Here is a 19657-nt window from a genome sequence, read left to right as displayed (position 1 = left end):
CCCTCGTCTTCTGAGAGCAGCGATGGGACGGACCACCCAAGCCGTCGTGGGTTGACAGCTAGCGAGACAGTATGCACACCCGGCGGCACTAACTGTAGTCGGATTTACGTCACGCTTTGCTTAACCCAATCCAGTCCGCTCTTTATCTCCGTCGCAAATCAAATCAAACTCGCTCAAACCATAGCCATGGGGGCATGGCTGTGCTATCAACAGACATGCGTACTGTACACCAGCATCAGCGGCGGGCGACCTGACCAGACCAGGGAAGAGTAACGAGCAGAAAAAAAAAAAAAAAGACTGCACTCTGGACCCAGAACACGACCAACCTACTTCCAGCCCGTTCCAAGTATCGTGCACACTCTGACCGATCTATATAATTGACGCTTGCCCTACATCTCTGCAAAGCTTTTCTCTCTCTTTTCTTTTCTTTTCTTCAGTGTAAGTGACGACTTGGGAAACATTCCTGTACTCGAAGCGAGAGAGAGAGAGAAAGCAAGAGACGAGAAAGACAAGAGAGCAAGAAGAGACGAGCATCTGTGTATTTGTTGTTGTATTGTGGTATATGCAAGCAAGCGTGCATGCCTGTGCATACTCGGTGATACAGACAGAGGACAGCAGCAGCAAAGACTAACGGCAGCTCACCATCTTCAACAACCACGCCACCTGCCTCATCTCGATCCCCGGTGTTCTATCGGCATCGAATCGTGCAGTGTTCCGTGGAAAGCCGCAGGAAAGGACATAACAAGACAAACAGACGCCTGCACTTTCTCTTTCGTCGACTGTACATACTTATTGTTATATCTATTCACCTGTTCACCTCACACTCGTCAGTGCAGGTCATCGGCTCTTTTGCTGCATCACCTGAAAAAGAAAAAAAAAAAAAGTCCTCGCTGTTCGAAGTCCTAACATTCTAGCCACTTCGCTCGTCCCCGTCCCCTCCACCTCGGGTTTTGACAAAAGAGCGAGCCAGGAATCCGAAAGAATTCCCCAATTGAGAAACCAACTTCCAATCAGGTGTTATTCTCGCTCCCATTCCACAGCGCTCCGGACCCCGTTCTTCGCGCTACGGCAGAACATCAAGAAAGAAACCCACACCCACGACAACGACAGCGACCAAGTTGAGTTGAGAAGAACGAGGAGAAAGGAAACAGCCAGAAGACCAAGTCCAATCTCGAGGAAACAGAAGAATCACCAACAGCACCAAGGCCAACAAGAAAGACTTCCATGTCTTTAGCCCAACATCTCACAGCACTCGAAGGCGTCGACCGAGAGGAGCCCCTCGACGTCCAGTCCCAGATTGCCGTGGAAGATGAGGACCTCGAGGAGTGCGGCAGCAAGGTAGGCGGCACCTGGCGCCGCGGCAGCTTCGACGCCTTTGCCCCTCCGGAGACCACCGCCCTGCTGGCCCTGGACACCAATACCCCGCATGTCGCCGCCTACAACATCTCAACGGCGAGACGGATTGGTAAGTTTCACAAAACACCACCTCCCCATACACCCTACCCCTGTCCCTACCCCTACACTGCCATACATGAGAGATCGCATTGATGTAAAAAACGCGCGCGCCCTCAAAGCTAGCAAGGGTCAGGTCGGATCATCATGGCAATGCACAATATACCCCGCGCGACGCCGTGATGGAACAAGACAGGTTCGACATTCCCAAAGATGGAAAAGTCAAATGATGGCTAACAAACCCTGCGCGCACCCTTACAGCCCAAGTCATCTTCGCCATCGTCGCCTGCTGTTTCGCCTCGGGCATCGTCTTCGGCTTCGCCTCCCTGGAAGCCCATCCTGATCGCCGAGGGCGTGTACGGCGAGCTATGCTACCCGACTGAGGAGCAGCTCGGCGGCATTTCGACCAAGAGGAGCGCCGACGAGGTTCCCTGCCCCGAGCAGGACCTGCGCCTCAACCTCTTCTTCATCGCCGCCTCCATCACCTGCAACATGTCGTCGCTCCTGGCTGGCGCCGTGCTCGACCGCTACGGCCGCCGCTGCTGCTACACGGCGTCGGCCATCTTCATGGCCGTCGGCTGCATCCTCATGGGCTACGCCTTCAAGATCCCCGAGTTCGACGGGTACCTGGTCGGCAACATCTTCCTCGCCCTCGGCGGCACCTTCCTCTTCGTGCCCAGCTACCAGCTCGCCAACGCGTTCCCCAAGTACTCGGGCCTCATCGTCGCCGTCATCACGGGCGCCTTCGACGCCTCGGCCGCCATCTTCCTGTTCTATCGTTTGGCCTGGGAGGCGTCCGGCGGCTCCTTCGAGCCCTCGCAGTTCTTCTTCCTCTACCTCATCGTGCCCTTCGGCATGCTCGTGGGCGAGTACACCCTCATGCCCGCGGGGCCCTACCACTCGACCCCGCAGCTGGAGCAGAAGCTCGAAAAGTTCCAGGACCCCATGCGCGACATCCACGAGTCTGACGAGGACATGAGCGACGGCGAGCTGTACCGCGTCCGCAGCCTGCGCGCGGACCGGCGCCGCGCCAAAGTCGACCGCATCGAGGAGATCTTTGGCGACCGCGTGGAGCGCGAGGAGCGCGCGCAGCAGGTCGAGGAGCGCCACGCCGCGAGCGGCATCTGGGGCGTCCTGCACGGCCTGCCCGCGCACCGGCAGATGCTGACGCCCTGGTTCGTCTTGATCTTGCTCTTGACGGTCCTCCAGATGCTGCGCATGAACTACTTCATCGCCACCATCCGCTCCCAGTACCGCTTCATGCTCGGCTCCGACGACGTCGCCGAGGAGATCAACCACTTCTTCGACATTGCGCTGCCCATCGGCGGCATCGCCGCCACGCCCTTCATCGGCCTGCTGCTCAACAACATGAGCGTCGCGACCATGCTGCTCGTCCTCAGCGCCTACATCGCCGTCATCGGCCTCCTCAACTGCCTGCCCTTCGTCTGGGCCGGCTACGCGACCGTTATTTGTTTTGTGCTGTTCCGCCCGCTGTATTACAGCGCCGTGAGCGACTACGCCACCAAAGTCTTTGGATTCGCCACCTTCGGCCGCATCTACGGCATGCTGACTTGCTTGTCGGGCGTCGTCAACTTCTCGCAGAGCGGCATCGACGCGCTCACCCATGGTCCCTTACATGGGGACCCTACCCCGGTCAACATCTTCATGGGCGTCCTCGGCAGCATGATTGCCTTCGTGCTGGCGGCCTTCGTTTTCATCCGCAGCCGGCAGTACGAGGCCTCGCTCGTCGTGCCCGAAGAGGAGCCCAGCCGGTTCCCGGATCAGCGACTGCCTCTTATCCGCGAGTTGACGGCGGAGTATGGAAGCATTCCCGGTCGGACGTCGACCACCCCACGCAGCGACTAGGGGCTTCTCAGAGAAAAGAGGAATGCGTCCTCGCCATGGACTCTGATGGGCGTCAAGCATAGAGAAAGAAGAAAAAAGAGACGAGAAAAAGATAGACCAGCGAACGAAAGACCTGATTTTCGAGGCGCTGCTGCTGGCATGGTGTTGTTGGCGTTTTTACTTTTACGAGTATGATCTCATGACGGAAATGGGGAATGGTTTCTGTAAGGCGTTATGGGTGTTTTTTTTTACACTGGAGGGGGACGACAAGAGACTTTATGCTATGTCATGAACGACGAATTGCATGATGAGAATGATGCAAGAAAAGACGATAAATCAAAATAAAAAAAACTGCCAAAACATCCACCAAAGAGTCTCAGTACTACCTGCCTCTCATGAAATCCTGTGCTACTTCTGGGTTGCCAAGCATTCCCCTGCGCTTGAGAGGTTTTCCACTTATAAGCGTGTACATGGGTAGCCCGGAGCGACTTACATTGGTAATTGCTTCATGCCATCATCATCGCGCGCCGACGTTGTTTTGGTCTAATTAACCTAAGGCGCAGGGACGGACCGTTCCGCATGGCGTCCCCCCCCTCGTGGACGTCGGTCATTTCAAATGCATGCAGGCTGGGCGAGCTGTCTCACTTCGTCGGGCGGCCTGACCTGACGAAACCTATCGGGGGAAAGGAGTGTTACACCAACGACGGCCGGCTTGCCGCATGGGGTGTGTGTGGGTGGGTAGATAAGCCCGTTCCTCCATCATGACGCATAATGGTCCAGACTTAGACACAGCAACGTGGATAGTTACCAGTCTACGTATTCAGCAAGCATGCCTACAGGTAACCATACTCTGCACCAAGATATCGCCAACATCGCACACTTCAACCCAACGACACCGCCCCTGACCAAGCCCGAACTCCAACCTAAGCGAGATAAAATGCCTTTCTGCTCGAATTGAAAATGCTATACGGATGCTGTAGCTACGTATAAAGAGTATATATAACTTTCCGGTTTGTTGACACCGGCCATAGTACTTAAGGCAGGGAAAACGAGAGCGAGTAAGTGAATGAGTGTGTCGAAGTGAAGTAGAGTATGCGTGTGAGAGAGCGCGCGCGCAACTGAAGAGAAGAAACTTTCGTTCTGCGTCGTTGCCAAGCCTGAACAGAACCCCGCCATGCCACCACCATATTGCGATACCATCGCTGCCAAGGTTCTCCCGTGTCAGTGCTGTACCAAGCAAGCGAACGCGTCCACGAAGAAACATCTGCCATCACCCCTGATCAAAACCCCGATATCACCATTTCGGAATCTTGCTAAAGTTGGTGAGAAGCCCCCCCTGAAATCAGGCTTAAGCTTCCTCCCCATCCGCCCCCGGCGTCGCATACACCACAGTCCCCACCCCGAACCTTCTCTTCCCCGCCTTCCACACCTCCACCAGCAGCAAGTAAACCAAGACGCAAGCGACCACAACACCCCACTCCCGCCCGATGGCTTCATGCTTGAACACCAGCCGGTTCACCACCGGCAAGTAGACTACGGGAAACGTAATCACGAACCCCGCCATGACGGCCCCAAACAGGAACCGGTTCCGGTACACCGTCCGGAACACCACGAACGGCCCCTCGCCGTAGATCTCCGGGTTCATCGCGAACAGCGAGCGCGTAAAGTGCTTCACCTCCCACGCCGTCACCAGCAACAAGAAACTCAGCGTCGCAAACGTAGTCGCCCGCGCCTTGAACACGACGTCGCAACCCTCGCTCCAGTCCGAGTTGCAGCCGTATCCCAGCGCCGCAGGCCGCGGGTCCCCGCTGAGCCCGTACGCGACCGACGTGAAGGACGCAAGACATAAAGCACCCATGAAGAAGCCGTACGCCATCTTGTCCGCAATGATCTCCCAGGTGAACACCCCGACCCTTAGATCGTGCGGCGGGCGGATCATAATATCCGGCTGTGCCTCCTCCAGACCCAACCCGAGCGCGAGAAACGAGGACGTGATCAGATTGGCCCAGAGGATCTCGATAGGCGACAGCGGAAAAATAGACTCGCCCTGCTCGTCCTTGAACGACAGACCAATTAACAATAAGAACACCTGCGCAATGTTGGACACGAGCAGGTGCAGCAGGAACTTCTGGATGTTGTCGAACAGGCGCCGCCCCTCCTCGACCGCCGTCACGATGGACGAAAAGTTGTCATCGGTAAGGACCATGTCCGCCGCCTCCTTTGCGACGTCGCTGCCGTTGAGGCCCATGGCGATGCCCACGTCCGACTTCTTGAGGGCCGGCGAGTCGTTGACGCCGTCGCCCGTCATGACGCAGAAGGCGCCGCGGCGGTGCATGGCCTCGACCATGCGGACCTTGGTCGCCGGGCTGCATCTCGCCAAGACCAGCGGGAGGCTTGCGAGTGCGTCGATCTCCGAGTCGCTTAGCGCATCAAACGTGCTGGCGGGCATGGTGGCATTGACCGCTTCCGCGGCCGTGAGATGCTTGCCGAGGATGCCGACTTCGTGGGCAATGGCCGTAGCCGTCTTGATATGGTCGCCCGTCAGCATGTGGACCGAGATGCCGGCCCGCTTACACTTTTTCACAGCGCCAGCCGTCTCGATACGGGGAGGATCGTAGAGACCCGCCAAGCCGAGAGGGGTTAAGTCACTCTCGGCGAAGTCGCGCTCCTTGACGACTTGATCCGAAAGGGGCGCGGTTCTGTGCGCAATGCAAAGGACGCGGAGACCTTCAGCGGCGAGCGATTCCGCCTTGGCCGTAAGTTCCGCCTTTTCCTCATCATTCACGTTAAGATGAGGAAGGAGTGCCTCTAGGGCACCCTTGGTGTAGATATCGACCGTCTGGCCATGCGCCTGTCCGTACACGACGCTCATGCGCTTGCACGAAGAATCAAAAGGGAACTCGGCCAGGATGGAAGACGCTTTGGCGTGCGAGACGGTCACTTTGCTCAAGCCGAAACGCATGGCGAACACGTTGAGGGCAATCTCGGTCGGCTCTCCCACGGCGGTCCAGGAGGCGGGCGCCGACGTGGAGATGGTGGAAGTCTCGCCTCCATCGTCGGTGGCACCCGCCGACTTGCAGTCAGTGACAGTAGAGTTGTTGCAGAGCGAAATACATTCGACAAAGGTCTTTGCACCCTCGGGCAGTTTCGAGACGGAAGAAGAAGGTCGCGGGGTCTCCTCCTTACAGGGGCCCCAGACGACGGTGCCGCTAGAGGGGTCAAATGAATGAGTGCAATCACTCACGGTAGCGCTGAGGCCGTCGCGAAGCCAGATCTTCCTGGTGATCATCTTGCCCTGGGTGAGGGTGCCGGTCTTGTCGGAACAGATGTTGGTGACGCCACCGACGGCCTCCAGCGCCGAGAGCTTCCGGACGATGACGTTGCCCTTGGCCATGGCCTTGGTCCCAACGGCCATACTGATGGTGAGCACCGCGATGAGGGACTCGGGGATGACGGCGACGCCGACGCAGATGCCGTAGATGAGCACCTCGTCGTCGACTTGCCAGAGGCTGACGGAGAAGACGATGATGGCCAGGAGGATGGCGAGGCCGAACAGGAGCAGCGCAAACTTGCTGAGCTTCACCTGCAGCGGGGTGCCTTCGAGTCCGAGGACGCTACGGAGGCCGTTCCTGAATCGGTTCAGCAGGCGGGCGGGACCGGACAGACCGGTCTTGGCCTTGGGGTTGGCGCGGAGCATCTCGGCGATCTTGCCGACCTCGGTATGCATGCCGATCGCGACGACGACGCCTCGGCCGCGGCCGCGTGTGACAGTGCTGGCCGAGTAGAGCATGTTGATGCGATCGCCCAGCGGGACGTCGGCTTCCGCGAGGATGGCCTCGGGGTGCTTGCTGATGGGCAGGGATTCTCCGGTGAGGAGGGCCTCGTCCGTGGACAGGTTCAAGCCGTCAATGAGGCGCAGGTCCGCGGGGACGATGTCGCCGACATTGAGGACGACGATGTCACCCCGGACGAGCTCCTCAGCCTTGATCGATTCGATCTGCTGCTGCCGGATGACCTTGCAGGTGGGAGCCGACAAGGCATAGAGAGACTGGATAGTCTGCTCCGCACGGTAGTCTTGGATAAGCCTGGGAACTCGTCATCATTAGCGCGAGTCATTGTTTATGAAAGGAGGATGCGAGGACAAATAGACCAAAAACTGACCCGACGACAATGTTGAGCAGGATGACCGCTGCGATGACGCCGCCCTCGATGAAGTCGCTAATGGCAAAGGACAGTGCCATGACGATGAAGAGTACTACAGTCAAGCTGTTGGAGACCTGTCTCAGGAGAATCTCCCACACGGATAGCCCTTTAGCTCCCTTAACCGAGTTCGGCCCATCTTGGCCCAGGCGGGCAGCCGCTTCGGCGCCGGTGAGCCCATAGCCGAAGCTGGTGCCGAAGGCCGGCTCTAACTCGGCGAGCGGGAGGGTGTGGGGATGAGAGACGGCATTCAAGGGATGGAAGGTGCCGGGCCCGGTAGTGTCGCTGATGGAGACGGTGCACTTCTCTGTCTGTGGGGGCGACGACGGGCCGGTCGTGTGCTGATGGCGGCGGCTAGGGTCCCGAGTGTTTAGGGTTGCTGGGTCGCGCTGGCTAGGGGGACCAGCGGGAGAGGGCGTGGCATTGGGTAAACCACATATAGGAGGTTCAGTCGACTCCTCGACAATGATTTGGTCGGTTTCACCCATTCACGTATGACTGCAACAGGGCGTGATGCCTGTGTACTCGATGCTTATATCCTAGAGGAAGGATTTCTTGATGCAGCAGAAGTAAGAGAGTGAGAGAGACAAGAAGAGTAAGAGGGAAGAGAGAGAGAGAGAGAGAGAGAGAGTGAGTGAGAGTGAGAGGGAAACGGGATAAGCCTGATTTGAGGATCCGATCCGGGGACGGCTAGATATAGTGGCAACCCCCGCCGATTTGGGCCGTCCATCAGGTGGCTAGCTGCCAATGTGATGCCAAGGGACGTCGTCCCATGTATCTTTCGGTTGCTGGGTTTGGCATGCTATACCTGTTTGGTTAGTGGGAGAAGAAGGGAGGGAAGCAGAAAAGCGGCGAGATGGACGGATCCCATTGGGCTGCGTCATCCGCAAGCCCATGCGGCTTGCGATGGGCACTGCAGGGAGAGAAGGGTGATGGGTAGGGTAGGTAGGCACACACTTTACTGACCACGGCGGCGAACCAGCATGCCAGGAAGAGGCGACGGTCAACCTTCCAAGCCTGCCAAGCGGCGCTAGAACCTCCGCGGGTTCTTGGAGTTCTTGGAGCTCTTGGAGAGGCGCAGGACCACGCGGGATGCCAATCGTGGTCAAGACGTGGTCAAGCTCGCGCGCTCAGTTACTCCATGATGATGTGGTGAATTCACTCGGGATAGTGAGGCGGCATAGGGGAGAGCATAGACGATCTTAGAGACCAGGGCGGATAGATATGCAGCGAGCGTGCAGTAGAATTAATGTTGATGGAACTTCCCAATATCTGTCTCTGACTCGATGGGCCAACTTTGGGGACGCCTTGGGCCTCTGCATGCATCTCTTGGAGGGAAAGTGGTGGATGGGTAGCTCTTGCCTCAACCTGTTTATGGCTACATGCCCAAGCTTTGTGCTAGACTCGAAGTCGTCGACCATCCATCCGGTCATTGAAGTTGAAGCTGGGCGACATGCTTGGCTTACAGCCGGGGCCCGAGTCTGGACGATTGTTTGCTGGTGGTTCGATAAGGGAAATAACTGAACCTAAAAGCCCGATAAGACACAGCGGCTGTAGCGGTGGCGGTAGCTGTAGCAGTAGGCAGCTGTAGCGGCAGCTGTAGTGGGCCTCCCCCCAATTCCCCGTCGCTGGCTCCCCCAACCCACCGCTAAACCCGAACCCTCCTCGACTTGGACGCCCTTCGTCCCAACATTGAACCCGTTGGCAAACATGTTCACAGCGCTCGCCGCAACCGGCACATGGACCGCCGGGCTGAATCGCTAAGGTGCAGGTTGTGCTCCTCGTCAAACTCATAGGAGTCAGTCGCTCGGCGCATTCCCGTAATGTTTACACTTCCACGTCTGTTTTCTGCTGCTTGCAGTTCTGCCAATGCTTGCTGGTGGCTATGCCCAGGTCCATCCCCGTATCCCAGCCCCCCCCCCTTTCCCCCGCACTTCCCACAGACTTGGCCGACGAGGGCGATCCACTGCGGCGCCGCTTGGCGGCTCCTCACCTCCCTTCCTTTTTGTCCCGGCCCTATTTTCCTCTTTCGTTTCCGCCCATGTCGCGTGCCGACAAACAGAGGCCCACGATCCGTTGATGACAGAGTCTCGTCCTTTTATCAACCGTGGATTCGCGTTCTTGGAAAGTGAGAGATGCAACTTGCCAGCATTGCCAAACATCGTCGCCCGCCTTGGTCCGGCTGATGAAGGAGGGGAAATGTCTTGTACGGCTTCCCGGATATGGCAAATCTGACAAATCAGCCCATTACACGTCGAGAGACGCATCACGCGTGAGAGGAGAGGTGCATACCCAAGTAAGTCATTGTATGCATCTTCGTCAAGAATCAGCAATTGGCGTGAACCCGGTGAATGTATGTATGTATGCATCGTCCAAGTCTACGATCGGGCCAATGATGCCCCCAACCGTTACATCGCCCGCAGGATCCGAATGATTGCTGCCTCTGCTTTCATGTGCTTACTCTGAGCACTCTCCCCACAAGGCAGATAAGGTGCGAAAGCGAACACGAATGATCGGTCGACGGCCGCGAGGCACTCCGGCAGTGGGGGGGGGGCTCTTTTTGCCAGCAAACTCGGGCGTATCGGTCTTCCGCAACGGCTCCGGGCAGGCAGGCAGGCAAGTAAGCGCACGCAGACATCCCCTCCATACTCGGAGAGTCTTGATGAGGGATATCTACACATGTCCATTCCACCGCAAATGGAAGGTCCAGACCCAAACCAGGCATAGGCGAGGGCGCTTCGTGCAGTAGACTACTGCTGGCTGATCAGCCAGTGGGATGCGAGACCGCCCTTGCTTCCAAGGCTTGGTGTCTGTCTTGGTCAGCCATGGCAGTCTGGTCTTGATTGGACGGTCGGGTGGGAACATCTCACAGTTGTAGGCGACATCTCGGTGTATGACCGAGGATTCTCCTGACTGACGTCTCGATATCGGCATTCTGGCGTTACCAGGATGGTGACTTGTGCACATCGATGCATGTGAAGTAGGAAGGACTGTTCGACCACGTCCAGCAACCATCATCAGTGCCGGTAGGAGCCATTCAAGTAACGTGAAGGTATAGTTCCTAGCCTCATCCGAGTATGGATGTTTAGCACGATTGATGCTACCGTTAGGGCTTACCTATGTATGCGCATGTGACAAGTAACCTGTCCTAAGCCGACCATGTCTATGCCTCCGCCTCGTAAACCTTAACCCCCTAAACCAAGTCTCCCGCACCCTAGCCTCCAGCAACTTCTCCGCCTCCCACTCCATCTCCACCACCGCCAAGTCCGCCGACAGCCCCTTCTCCAGCCGGCCCGCCCACCGGTCCATGAAGCAACTGTACGCCGACCCTGCCGTCGCCGCCGCCACCGCCGCCGCCAGCTCGAGCGCGAACTGCGGATTCATCATCCCCACCGCGTCTTCATCTCCATCCTCCTCCGTGACGGCCGGGTCCCGCGCCGACCGCCTCGTCGCCGCCGTGTAAATATTCTTCAACGCCCCGTGCGGCGCCGTCGGCGCATCGCAGCCCAAGGCGAGGACCGCCCCGCCCTCGACGAACTCCTTGTACGCGAACGCGCGCCCGCACCGCTCCTCGCCCAGCAGCCGCGGCCACGCCTTCAGGATGGCCGGGTCCGCGTGCACGGGCTGGACCGACGCCGTGATGCCCAGCTTGCCGAGGCGCGCCGCGTCCTCCGGGCTGGTCATTTCAAGGTGCTCGATGCGGTGCCGCTTGCCGGCGTCGGGGGTCGCGGCCTGCTCGAGGGCGTCGATGGCGGCGCGCACGGCGCGGTCCCCGATGGCATGCAGGGCACACTGCAGGCCGGCCTGGTCCGCCTTCCGAACGACGGGGACGATGTCCTCGACCGTCCACAAGAGCTCGCTGTTGGTGCCGGTGGAGGCGTACGGCTCCGTCAGGGCCGCGGTGCAGGCGTCGACGATCCCATCACAGATAATCTTGATGCCCGCGATGCGGAAGTCGGACTCGCCCTTGAACTCGTTCCAGAGCTCGACGGCGCGGTCCACTTGCGCGAGGTTCTCGGCCGCCGAAGCGCGCGGCGTGATGAGCCAGTGCGCCGCGAGCCGGATGGGCAGCTTCCCCTGCTGCAGCTTCCGCAGCACCCGCACCGCCTCCAGCATGTTCTCGTCGAACGCCATGTCCACGGCGCCCGTGTAGCCCTCGCGGGTGTAGGACGCGATGGCCCCCTGCAGCGCCGACAGCTTCTCCTCCATCGACGCGACCTTGGCGAGGTGCGGCCAGACGACGAGCATGACGGCCGACTCGGCCAGGACGCCCGTCGGGTTTCCCGAGGTGTCTCGGTGGATCTTGCCGCCTTGGGGATCCGGCATTTCTTGCAAGCCCATCTCCTTTACGGCCGCCGTATTGCACCATGTCGAGTGTAAGCTCTTCTCGTCAATGTAGATGGGCCGGGGATCCAGATCGTCCAGCAAGCCCGTCGACGCCTCCTCCTCCCCCTCCCCCTCCGTCAACATGGCATACATCCACCCCTTGCAGCATATCCGCGGCACCTCCGGATTCTCTCGGGCGTACCGCCTGATCGTATCCCGAACCTCTTTCAGGTTCTTGCACTCGTCCAGTGCCACGTTCTGCAGCGACTGGCCGAGGCGGAGGAGGTGCATGTGGCCCTCGACGAAGCCCGGCAGCACCACGCGGCCCTGCATGTCGTGCCGCACTGCCCCCGCGGCCTCGGCCCGTGCGACTTCCGGGTCGGTCAGCGACCCGACGTGCGCGATGGTGCCAGTAGCATCGATCACGAGGCACTCGGTGAAGGCATGGGCACGGCCGTTGGTGCCTTGGCTCGTGAAGAAGCGGCCGTTGTGGAGTACGGCCAATGCTGGTGAGGGGCCCATGGCTTGGCTGAGCTGGTATTCTCTAGGAAAGGGACTTGGCCACGTTAAGTAGTCGGCAAAGGGCAAATGTAAACGAAAACGTTAAGAGAACGACGATGTCTAACGCGCGTACGGGCTATTTGCGTGTATCGGAATCTATGGTCTATGATCTGCTTCTTTTCGCATCGGTTGGAGGGAAGCAGGCCAGGTAAAAATGCCAAGTGAAAATAGTCGGCAGGCAAGTTTCCTGGAGACGCCAAGTCCGATCGCGGCTGTTGCCGTTTTGACCAATGCAGCATCAGCATCTCAGACCTCTTTGACGACATGACCTGACATGAGTAAGTGATTGTGATGGTAGCGAATTATAGCCGTAGATGTAGCGGGCGTTGGCCGGGTTGGCGTGACAACTATCCACGCACGATCCTGACTACTACTGACTTGAGCACTGGGCACTGATTTACGTATCAGGCTGTAAGACTGATGCGGCGATACGTGTTGAGTAACAGTCACGGTTACACTGACAGACCGGAAGTCCAAAAAAGCCTTTTATTTTTAGGTGGTTTTAGCGCTCCCACCCCCCGCTACAAGGCACCCCAGCCAGCAGACAGGCAACCACATCTTCGAAGCAATATAAAAGGCAACATAATGAACCAAACTCTCATCCATCGATTTTTAGACATGATCTCAGACCGAATTTTTAGATTCCTCACTTTACACTCCTTGACATCGTGGAAGAACTAGTCGCATGTCCCGTACGTCGCCTGGCAGCCAGTCGCACAATGCTCCGTCGTAGTCCCGCACCATCCCCTGTAGCGAAGTTAGATCGAATCAGCCAATTGTCCATACAACCACTTCGCCCCCATCACCGTGATATACTGATATGAAAGCAAGAGCGAGTACGGAAGACCCGGTACAGACAGAGAGTGCGGGAGCAGATAAGAAGAGAGAAAGGAAAACTCACGCAGCCGAGCAACAGTCCGACCCCGGGCACTTATACCCATACTTGCCGGCCTCGACCGTGCCGCACGTTCCGTCGAGCGAGATGGTCGTCCCGGGCACGGGGTCGCGGCACGCCGCCGCGCCGCCCAGGGAGAACTCGCCCTGGCAGCCCGCCGAGCTGAGGCAGTACGCGTCCTCGGCGCCGCAGTAGCCGCTGCTCGAGCAGCACGCCTTCTCCTCGAAGCACGTGTAGCCCTTGCCCTCGCCGGCTTTCTCCATGCCGCACGTGCCGTCGGGGCTCACCTCGGCGAGAGCCGCGGTCGCGAGGAAGGCCAGGACGATCTGGGGAAGCATGATGCGTGACAGAACGATGACGAAGACGAAGATGATTGGGGAGGGGGATGTTGTTAAGATGTTGGGACTATGGCAACATCCAATTATGCGATTGGACTAAATAAAGGGTTTCGACCTGGGGTTCTAATCACCCATCTAAGCCCATCATGGCGATTGGGTCGTGTCCTTTATACGACGAGCCAGGCTCGACAGCCATGACTTCTCCCTCAACGCGTCCCTTCAATGCCCTCACCCAATCTCCCGATGTCGTATTACCACTTGGAGTAGATCGTCATCGATGTTGGAGCTCGATATTGTCCTGCAGAAGAGGAATCTGCAACGTCGTGATTTTCCGTCCTCTGGTGGTTCTTCGCTTGATTTAGCCGAGTGGCTCCTTAATATCCAACACCCAAGCGACGGACGGGTGAATTTAGGAAGGCAATGTTCCATTGGAGCATGTAACCCAAGCCTTTCGTTTCGTATGCGCCATGGCAATGATAGCAACAGACGAAGCTTTCCTTCATTACATGCGTCTTCATCATCCAGTGGCAACCTGCGCCAATGGCGGCCATCGGCGTGCCGGTCGAATCGTCGACGGTATCCCCAAATCACCCGTGCAGCTTTTCGGTATGCGCTGAGGGGCTGTTGGATATGACCCCCCGAATGACCTTTTGTATTCTAGATGGAGCGCCCTTGTAAATCTCTTTCCCCTTCAACCATCATCATCTACATGGCTTAGCTTGCATGAGGGGTTGGTCACCATCAACATTGCAATGATGATAGCATAACTGATCAATGGATTGGTCCATGACCGTACTTGGTGTAACATCGTTACTCAGGGCCGTTTGCACTTGAACATTGGTGTCTAAGTAGTCTAGAAGATCAAACATGCATTACAATTATAGGCTAGGGGTATCATCTATCACTCTAATATCAGCCATTGGTAACGCCAGGCATATGCCACAAACATAATCTAGTACAAGACCAGGACTTGCAACAACACAGCAAGTCCCATCACTAAGCCACCAACAGCCCCGTCCCTCCTCCTTCCCGCACTGTTGTGCCTCCTCTCCGCCTCAGCCCCCGCATCCCGCCTCACCGGCGCCGTCCGCCTATTGCAGCTATACACCCCCGGAAACAGCGCAACCCCGCGCAACTCGTCCATGGCCGAGCAATTAAGCCCCGGATCCGTCCACACAACCTCAAACCGCTCAGCCACGCGCCCGTGCTTCCAGATGTCGATCTGGGAGCCGATGGCCCTGGCCTCGTGTCTGAAGGTCTCGAAGTTGTCGCCGCCGCGGCCCCAGAACGCGAACTGGAAGTCCTCGAAGAAATCGTTGCTGATATTGCCCTCCGGGGCCACCGTCTCGAAGTCGGCCATGCACCGATCGTGACGCAAGTTTGTGTGGTGCCAGCCCTCCTCGAGGCCGCCTGTTCTGCAGTACCCGTCCACCCACTCCTCGCGCCCGTGGCTATCGATGCCGCCCCCGTCCGGGTACCGATCGCCGTGCGTCGTGTTCGGGTGCAAGTACGTCCGCAGCAGATCGCGCAGCACCAGCGTCCTCGTCCTGGGCGCGAGGGCGATCCACGCCGAGGTAGTCGGCGCACGAGGATTTTGAGGCGAGGCAGGTCGACGGCGTGGAACCCGGAAAGCTTGGTCAGCTCGGGCAGGTCGATGCTGAACACGACGTATAAGTTTTTGAGGACTACTTTGCCGCCAGAAGTCGTTCCATAGCAATCGCCCACTTGCAGGAGGTTCCTGAAATCGACAGTCTGCAGCTTGGACATGTCGCGTAGAATGAGTTCGCCGTAGATGTCCAATATGCCCTCGTGGCGGAACGACATCACTTGTGACCCGTTCTCACTGCGCAGGGAGCCCTCAATAAAGTCGATGTCATCGAGGGAAATGTCGCCGGTGGCGTCACTGGCCAGGACAACATCTTGGTCAATGACCTGGCAGCCCTTTTCACCCACCGCGGCCTTCGACATCGGCTTTCGAGTGGATGGTGAGCGAGCCGCAATGTACAGGGTCGTATCCCGCAAAGGATGCGCCGAAAAGTAGGAGCCAGACTGGGAGCCCGTGGCTTGGAGTTGGCTGCATCATGACAGTGCAAGAGAGCAAGAGTATGATGCTGTGATAACATACCTGCCGCGCCGTGCCGTGCCATCAAGGGCTGCTGGGCGCCGTATGTTGGATACTTATTTGTACTCCCTGCGAGGTGGGTTCGATCCTCAATGCTACCATCATCAAATCTCCGAACCGCGCCACGTAGCCAGAACAGCACGTGTGCCAGGAGCGTGCCAGTCTCGCTTATGGAGCCGCTCTCAGGCCGCATCGATGGCCATCAGTCCATTTCGACTGACTGTGGAATCCTGGTCCCGTCCGGAGCAACTTCTGAGGCTCCAGGTTCACACCGGCCGGAGGATGTCTTTACCTCCCTAATCTATGACAAAGACAAGGTGGAACCTCGTGCCTCACTGGTACGTATCCAAGCCCTGCCGCTAGATACTCCTCGGCCTCAGACGCGATCCCGAGAGCGCTGGTCAGGGCTTGGCGATAAGAGGGGCGATTCGGCCACGGCCCTTCTTTCCCGCATGCGGGTCAATAATTGTTTATGTCGTTTGGGCATAGGAGCCTTGAATACAGATTTCTTCACCTCTCCGATGCGAGGTAGCCGGCCCACGTAGATACCCTATCGATGTACCTTATCTTGAAGTCATTCTGCCGGAGAAAGCCATGCAGCAGGTCATCCTGTTAGGCATACCTGAGGAATGCTGTTTGTGCTTTCTATGAGCTGGGGTCTTCCGTAGATACTTTCACCAGCATATACGGTGAGAGATAACTTCGTCGTTTCCTTTGTTTCCACCGCAAGAGGTATCGTACATTCAGTGGCTGATAACCACTAACCATTCATTCCATCGCAGGCTACGCTATTGGCATTGCCATGCTGGGATTACCCCATACACGGTTACCGGACGGAAGGCATGATCAGCTATGCAAGACACAGACAATAGTTCGCAGAAGAGATTCGAGACCATCTGGGCTGATGCAACTGACTTGAATAGCGAAGTTGTAATGAGAGTTCCGTATACCTAATAGAATGCAAAGATTATGTTGTGAAACACTTAAATATATCAAACCCGGCGAGTTATCCCATCAGCCTCGCTGACTTACACATCCCCGTGCGCCTCGTCAACCCCCATCCTCCCCGACGTGTCATCATTCAGCAGATTCCACACATCAGAGTATTCGTTGATATCATACCACTCGTGAGGCACCTGGCCTGTGTCACCAGTGGTCATAGCATCACTTCCAATATGCAACGTTTCCAGCGGCCCTTGCAGCTCCTCCCAAGGCAGGAACCCGGCGCTTTCCAAGTTAGGCACGGCCGGAACGTAACGCGGGGCCGACGCGCCGTGACTATTGCTCCAGTCAACCGACATGAACTTGACTCCAGGCCCAGTTCCCATATTCACCCTCGGATCAAACGTGAAGTTTGGCATGGAAGGAGTCTGGGGTGAACCCAGCATCCAAGGGTCCCCGTCGCTGAATCCGTCCGTGGTCGAAATGCTTAGACAGGACCCACTGGATCCATGGGGACTTGGTCCTTGCATATCGGCCATATCCTCCATCTTGGGCTGTTTTGTGGTATCGTCCGAGTTGTTCGGGATGGTTGGAAATAGTCCCGGATAATCCCGTAAAGCGTTGGCGATGTGATTCCTGAGCAGATGCGGATCCTGTTCGCTTGTCAAACTTCCGGGTGGGAGTAAGGAGTCCCGAAGACGCATAGTCAAGTGATCCGCAAGTTGATCCCACCAGGTCCCGAGAGACTCATAATCCAGTGCCGAGTTAGCGGCGGACGATGTCCTCAGGTTGGCTTCGCGGTTATCTAACAAGATGGTCTCAGTATTACTCCACACTCAATGTCACGATGCATCCAACTTACAGGCAGATTCGGGTCGGTCTAAATGAGGAAATAGGATGGCCCATATCTCAAACCACTTCTCCTCAGCGTTCTGACACGAGCTCCGCTTCCGGCTCTTCATCATGCTCATTTTATCCTGGCCGATTCCCTGGACGACCGGATCTCGGTAGGAATTGTCTTTCATCGGGCATGGCGTGGTCTGTCTCCTATGAGCCACGAGGTCCTTGTCCTGCTTGAACGTCTCGAGGCACCGATCGCACGAAGTCTGGTAGTGACACCGGTATATGTGCTCCTTGAGACGGGGGATCTCTAGCCATCCCCGGCTGGCGCATAGCGTGTCCCGGGCATACCGCTTCGGGTAAGCGGCGTACAGCGGACACGCAAATGGCTGCTGGATAAGGGGCTCTGAGCGGGATCTCTTTGGATCTCGGTGACATCTGCTATCATCGTCCGGAGGGCGCTTGGACGACGTGCCCGGGCAACCAGAGGTTAGATCCAGCTTGCCCATCCCATTGGTGGAAGCTCAAGTGGCAAATAATTAGAGGGAAGACCACCATGTGTTAAGAGTTGACGCCTATGACAACTAAATGAAAACGCAACCCATTTCAAGTAGCAACTTGTATGTATGCATTAAAGGTGTTCCAAGGGCCGCCGAATTCTTGAAAGAAACAACACATATGAACTGGCTTTGCTTACTTTAACGTGACAAGAGGGAGCCTTGCTAGTACGGAAGAGTTATGCCGCGCTTACTCTTCATCGAGTGTGTATTGTCCGGTTGCTTCGGAGTCGGGTCGAAGATGATGACAGACGGCCGCCGATTGGCACGGATAAAGCAAGGGGCAATTTGCTGACACCCACGAACTGCATAGGATGAACTGGAACAGTTACGCCCGAGGCAGACAAACAGTCGCAACGAAGGCAGATAAACACACGAAAAGAAGGCAACAGGATTGGAAAAAGGCCAGGGCAGGCAGGACGTGGGCAACGCCGGGTAAGTAGGCTATTCGCCTTGAAGGCTGAGTTTGCCGATCGGAGGGTGGCGGAGCAGGGCTAACGTGCATGCTGACGTGCGCCCGATTGCTACCTGAGAGGTCCAGACTACTGGATGTCGCATATCAGGCTGCAGATTCTGTCCGCACAGCCCCGGTATTGTGCGTCTTAGGGAAAGACATTCTAAGCCACCCTTTATCAAAAGGAGGGGGTGATCACACCGCTGACTGTTCATCACGATATGGCCCCCATCTCTGTGTTCGGTACAATCCTTGATATAGCTCAGATATTACAAATGTCGAGAAGGCTCAGTGAGGAACTGCAGAGGAAAGTCTTTCCGAAATTAAACAATTGAATGCCATTCAAAGAAGGCAGTTCGGTCGTCAGTACTATCTTACGTTCGAGGCTAGGGATATGCCGTGGGAGGCGTGCTCCCACTCACCACCGCTCCAAAAACAGAGACCAATAAATACTTGGCAAGCGATACCTCAATACATACCTGGTCACAGCCTGCTTGAGTTTGCCCGACCGATATGAGGCATGCAACAGGAAATCCAAACCCCTGTTCTCTACCACCCTCCAAGGCGTCCATTGTGAGGCTCTGGGAGCCAAGATCATTCCGGTACAATCTGGTGACCACCCACCAATTGCTGTTATATGTCCTTTCTTGATGACTTTTGACATGGTTAATAATAGTGTTGACCAAATTGAAAGGCGAGAGAAGGGCTCAGCCGAAGATGTCCGTCCCAGTATCTATCCCCCCTAGGTCGTCGGCAGTGCTTCCCATAAACATGTATTGGCTACCATACCCGGCAGTCCAAGGGGCCCCTCAATAGATATTCCAACACAACCAATCAGTGTGGTCCCTTGATTGGGTTGCTTGCCTGATTTCCGTCCTGCCGTGGCGCGGTTTGTCTTGACAGCCATTACAAGATGGAGGGAGCACAGACTGGAGGAAAGTCCGGAAGCCCTTGCCGACTACCACTCGTTGAGGCCAGCCATTGGTGAAATATCCAAACATTACCGACCACTCAGGAGCCCTGGCAGTCACCCCTTCCTCTCCTGGACCTACCAAGCCCCTACAAGACGTTAGCTATTCGGTCCAGTCAAGATTCGCAGTAACATTGTTTGAAGCACATGGCCCC

General features: G+C 56.9%; 6 protein-coding genes across 6 annotated transcripts; 1 reads left to right on the top strand and 5 right to left on the bottom strand.

The window, feature by feature from the left end:
* Positions 1-1224: 1224 nt before the first annotated feature.
* Positions 1225-3318, top strand: PG986_004798 (uncharacterized protein; the record flags this gene model as incomplete). The annotated part of the gene is made up of 3 exons (XM_066841020.1): positions 1225-1465; positions 1539-1588; positions 1714-3318. The coding sequence occupies 3 exons, from the start codon at positions 1225-1227 to the stop codon at positions 3316-3318; spliced, it is 1896 nt and encodes a 631-aa protein (XP_066703647.1).
* A 1327-nt stretch (positions 3319-4645) lies between these two features.
* Positions 4646-7985, bottom strand: PG986_004797 (Calcium-transporting ATPase 3; the record flags this gene model as incomplete). Its single annotated transcript, XM_066841019.1, has 2 exons — positions 4646-7382; positions 7459-7985. 2 exons carry the CDS (start codon positions 7983-7985, stop codon positions 4646-4648), a joined length of 3264 nt encoding a protein of 1087 aa, XP_066703646.1.
* A 2629-nt stretch (positions 7986-10614) lies between these two features.
* Positions 10615-12345, bottom strand: PG986_004796 (metal-dependent hydrolase; the record flags this gene model as incomplete). Its single annotated transcript, XM_066841018.1, has 1 exon — positions 10615-12345. The coding sequence occupies one exon, from the start codon at positions 12343-12345 to the stop codon at positions 10615-10617; it is 1731 nt and encodes a 576-aa protein (XP_066703645.1).
* Positions 12346-13061: 716 nt separating this feature from the next.
* PG986_004795 (carbohydrate esterase family 4 protein) lies at positions 13062-13617 on the bottom strand (the record flags this gene model as incomplete). Its single annotated transcript, XM_066841017.1, has 2 exons — positions 13062-13131; positions 13286-13617. 2 exons carry the CDS (start codon positions 13615-13617, stop codon positions 13062-13064), a joined length of 402 nt encoding a protein of 133 aa, XP_066703644.1.
* Positions 13618-14569: 952 nt separating this feature from the next.
* PG986_004794 (uncharacterized protein) lies at positions 14570-15585 on the bottom strand (the record flags this gene model as incomplete). Its single annotated transcript, XM_066841016.1, has 2 exons — positions 14570-15164; positions 15242-15585. The coding sequence occupies 2 exons, from the start codon at positions 15583-15585 to the stop codon at positions 14570-14572; spliced, it is 939 nt and encodes a 312-aa protein (XP_066703643.1).
* Positions 15586-16767: 1182 nt separating this feature from the next.
* On the bottom strand, positions 16768-18030 carry PG986_004793 (uncharacterized protein; the record flags this gene model as incomplete). The annotated part of the gene is made up of 2 exons (XM_066841015.1): positions 16768-17486; positions 17544-18030. 2 exons carry the CDS (start codon positions 18028-18030, stop codon positions 16768-16770), a joined length of 1206 nt encoding a protein of 401 aa, XP_066703642.1.
* Positions 18031-19657: the final 1627 nt, after the last annotated feature.

The sequence above is a fragment of the Apiospora aurea genome, assembly GCF_038362705.1.
Source record: "Apiospora aurea strain CBS 24483 chromosome Unknown utg000003l_segment0_segment0, whole genome shotgun sequence".
Taxonomy (NCBI): domain Eukaryota; kingdom Fungi; phylum Ascomycota; class Sordariomycetes; order Amphisphaeriales; family Apiosporaceae; genus Apiospora; species Apiospora aurea.
This window is presented reverse-complemented; position numbering and strand designations above follow the sequence as displayed.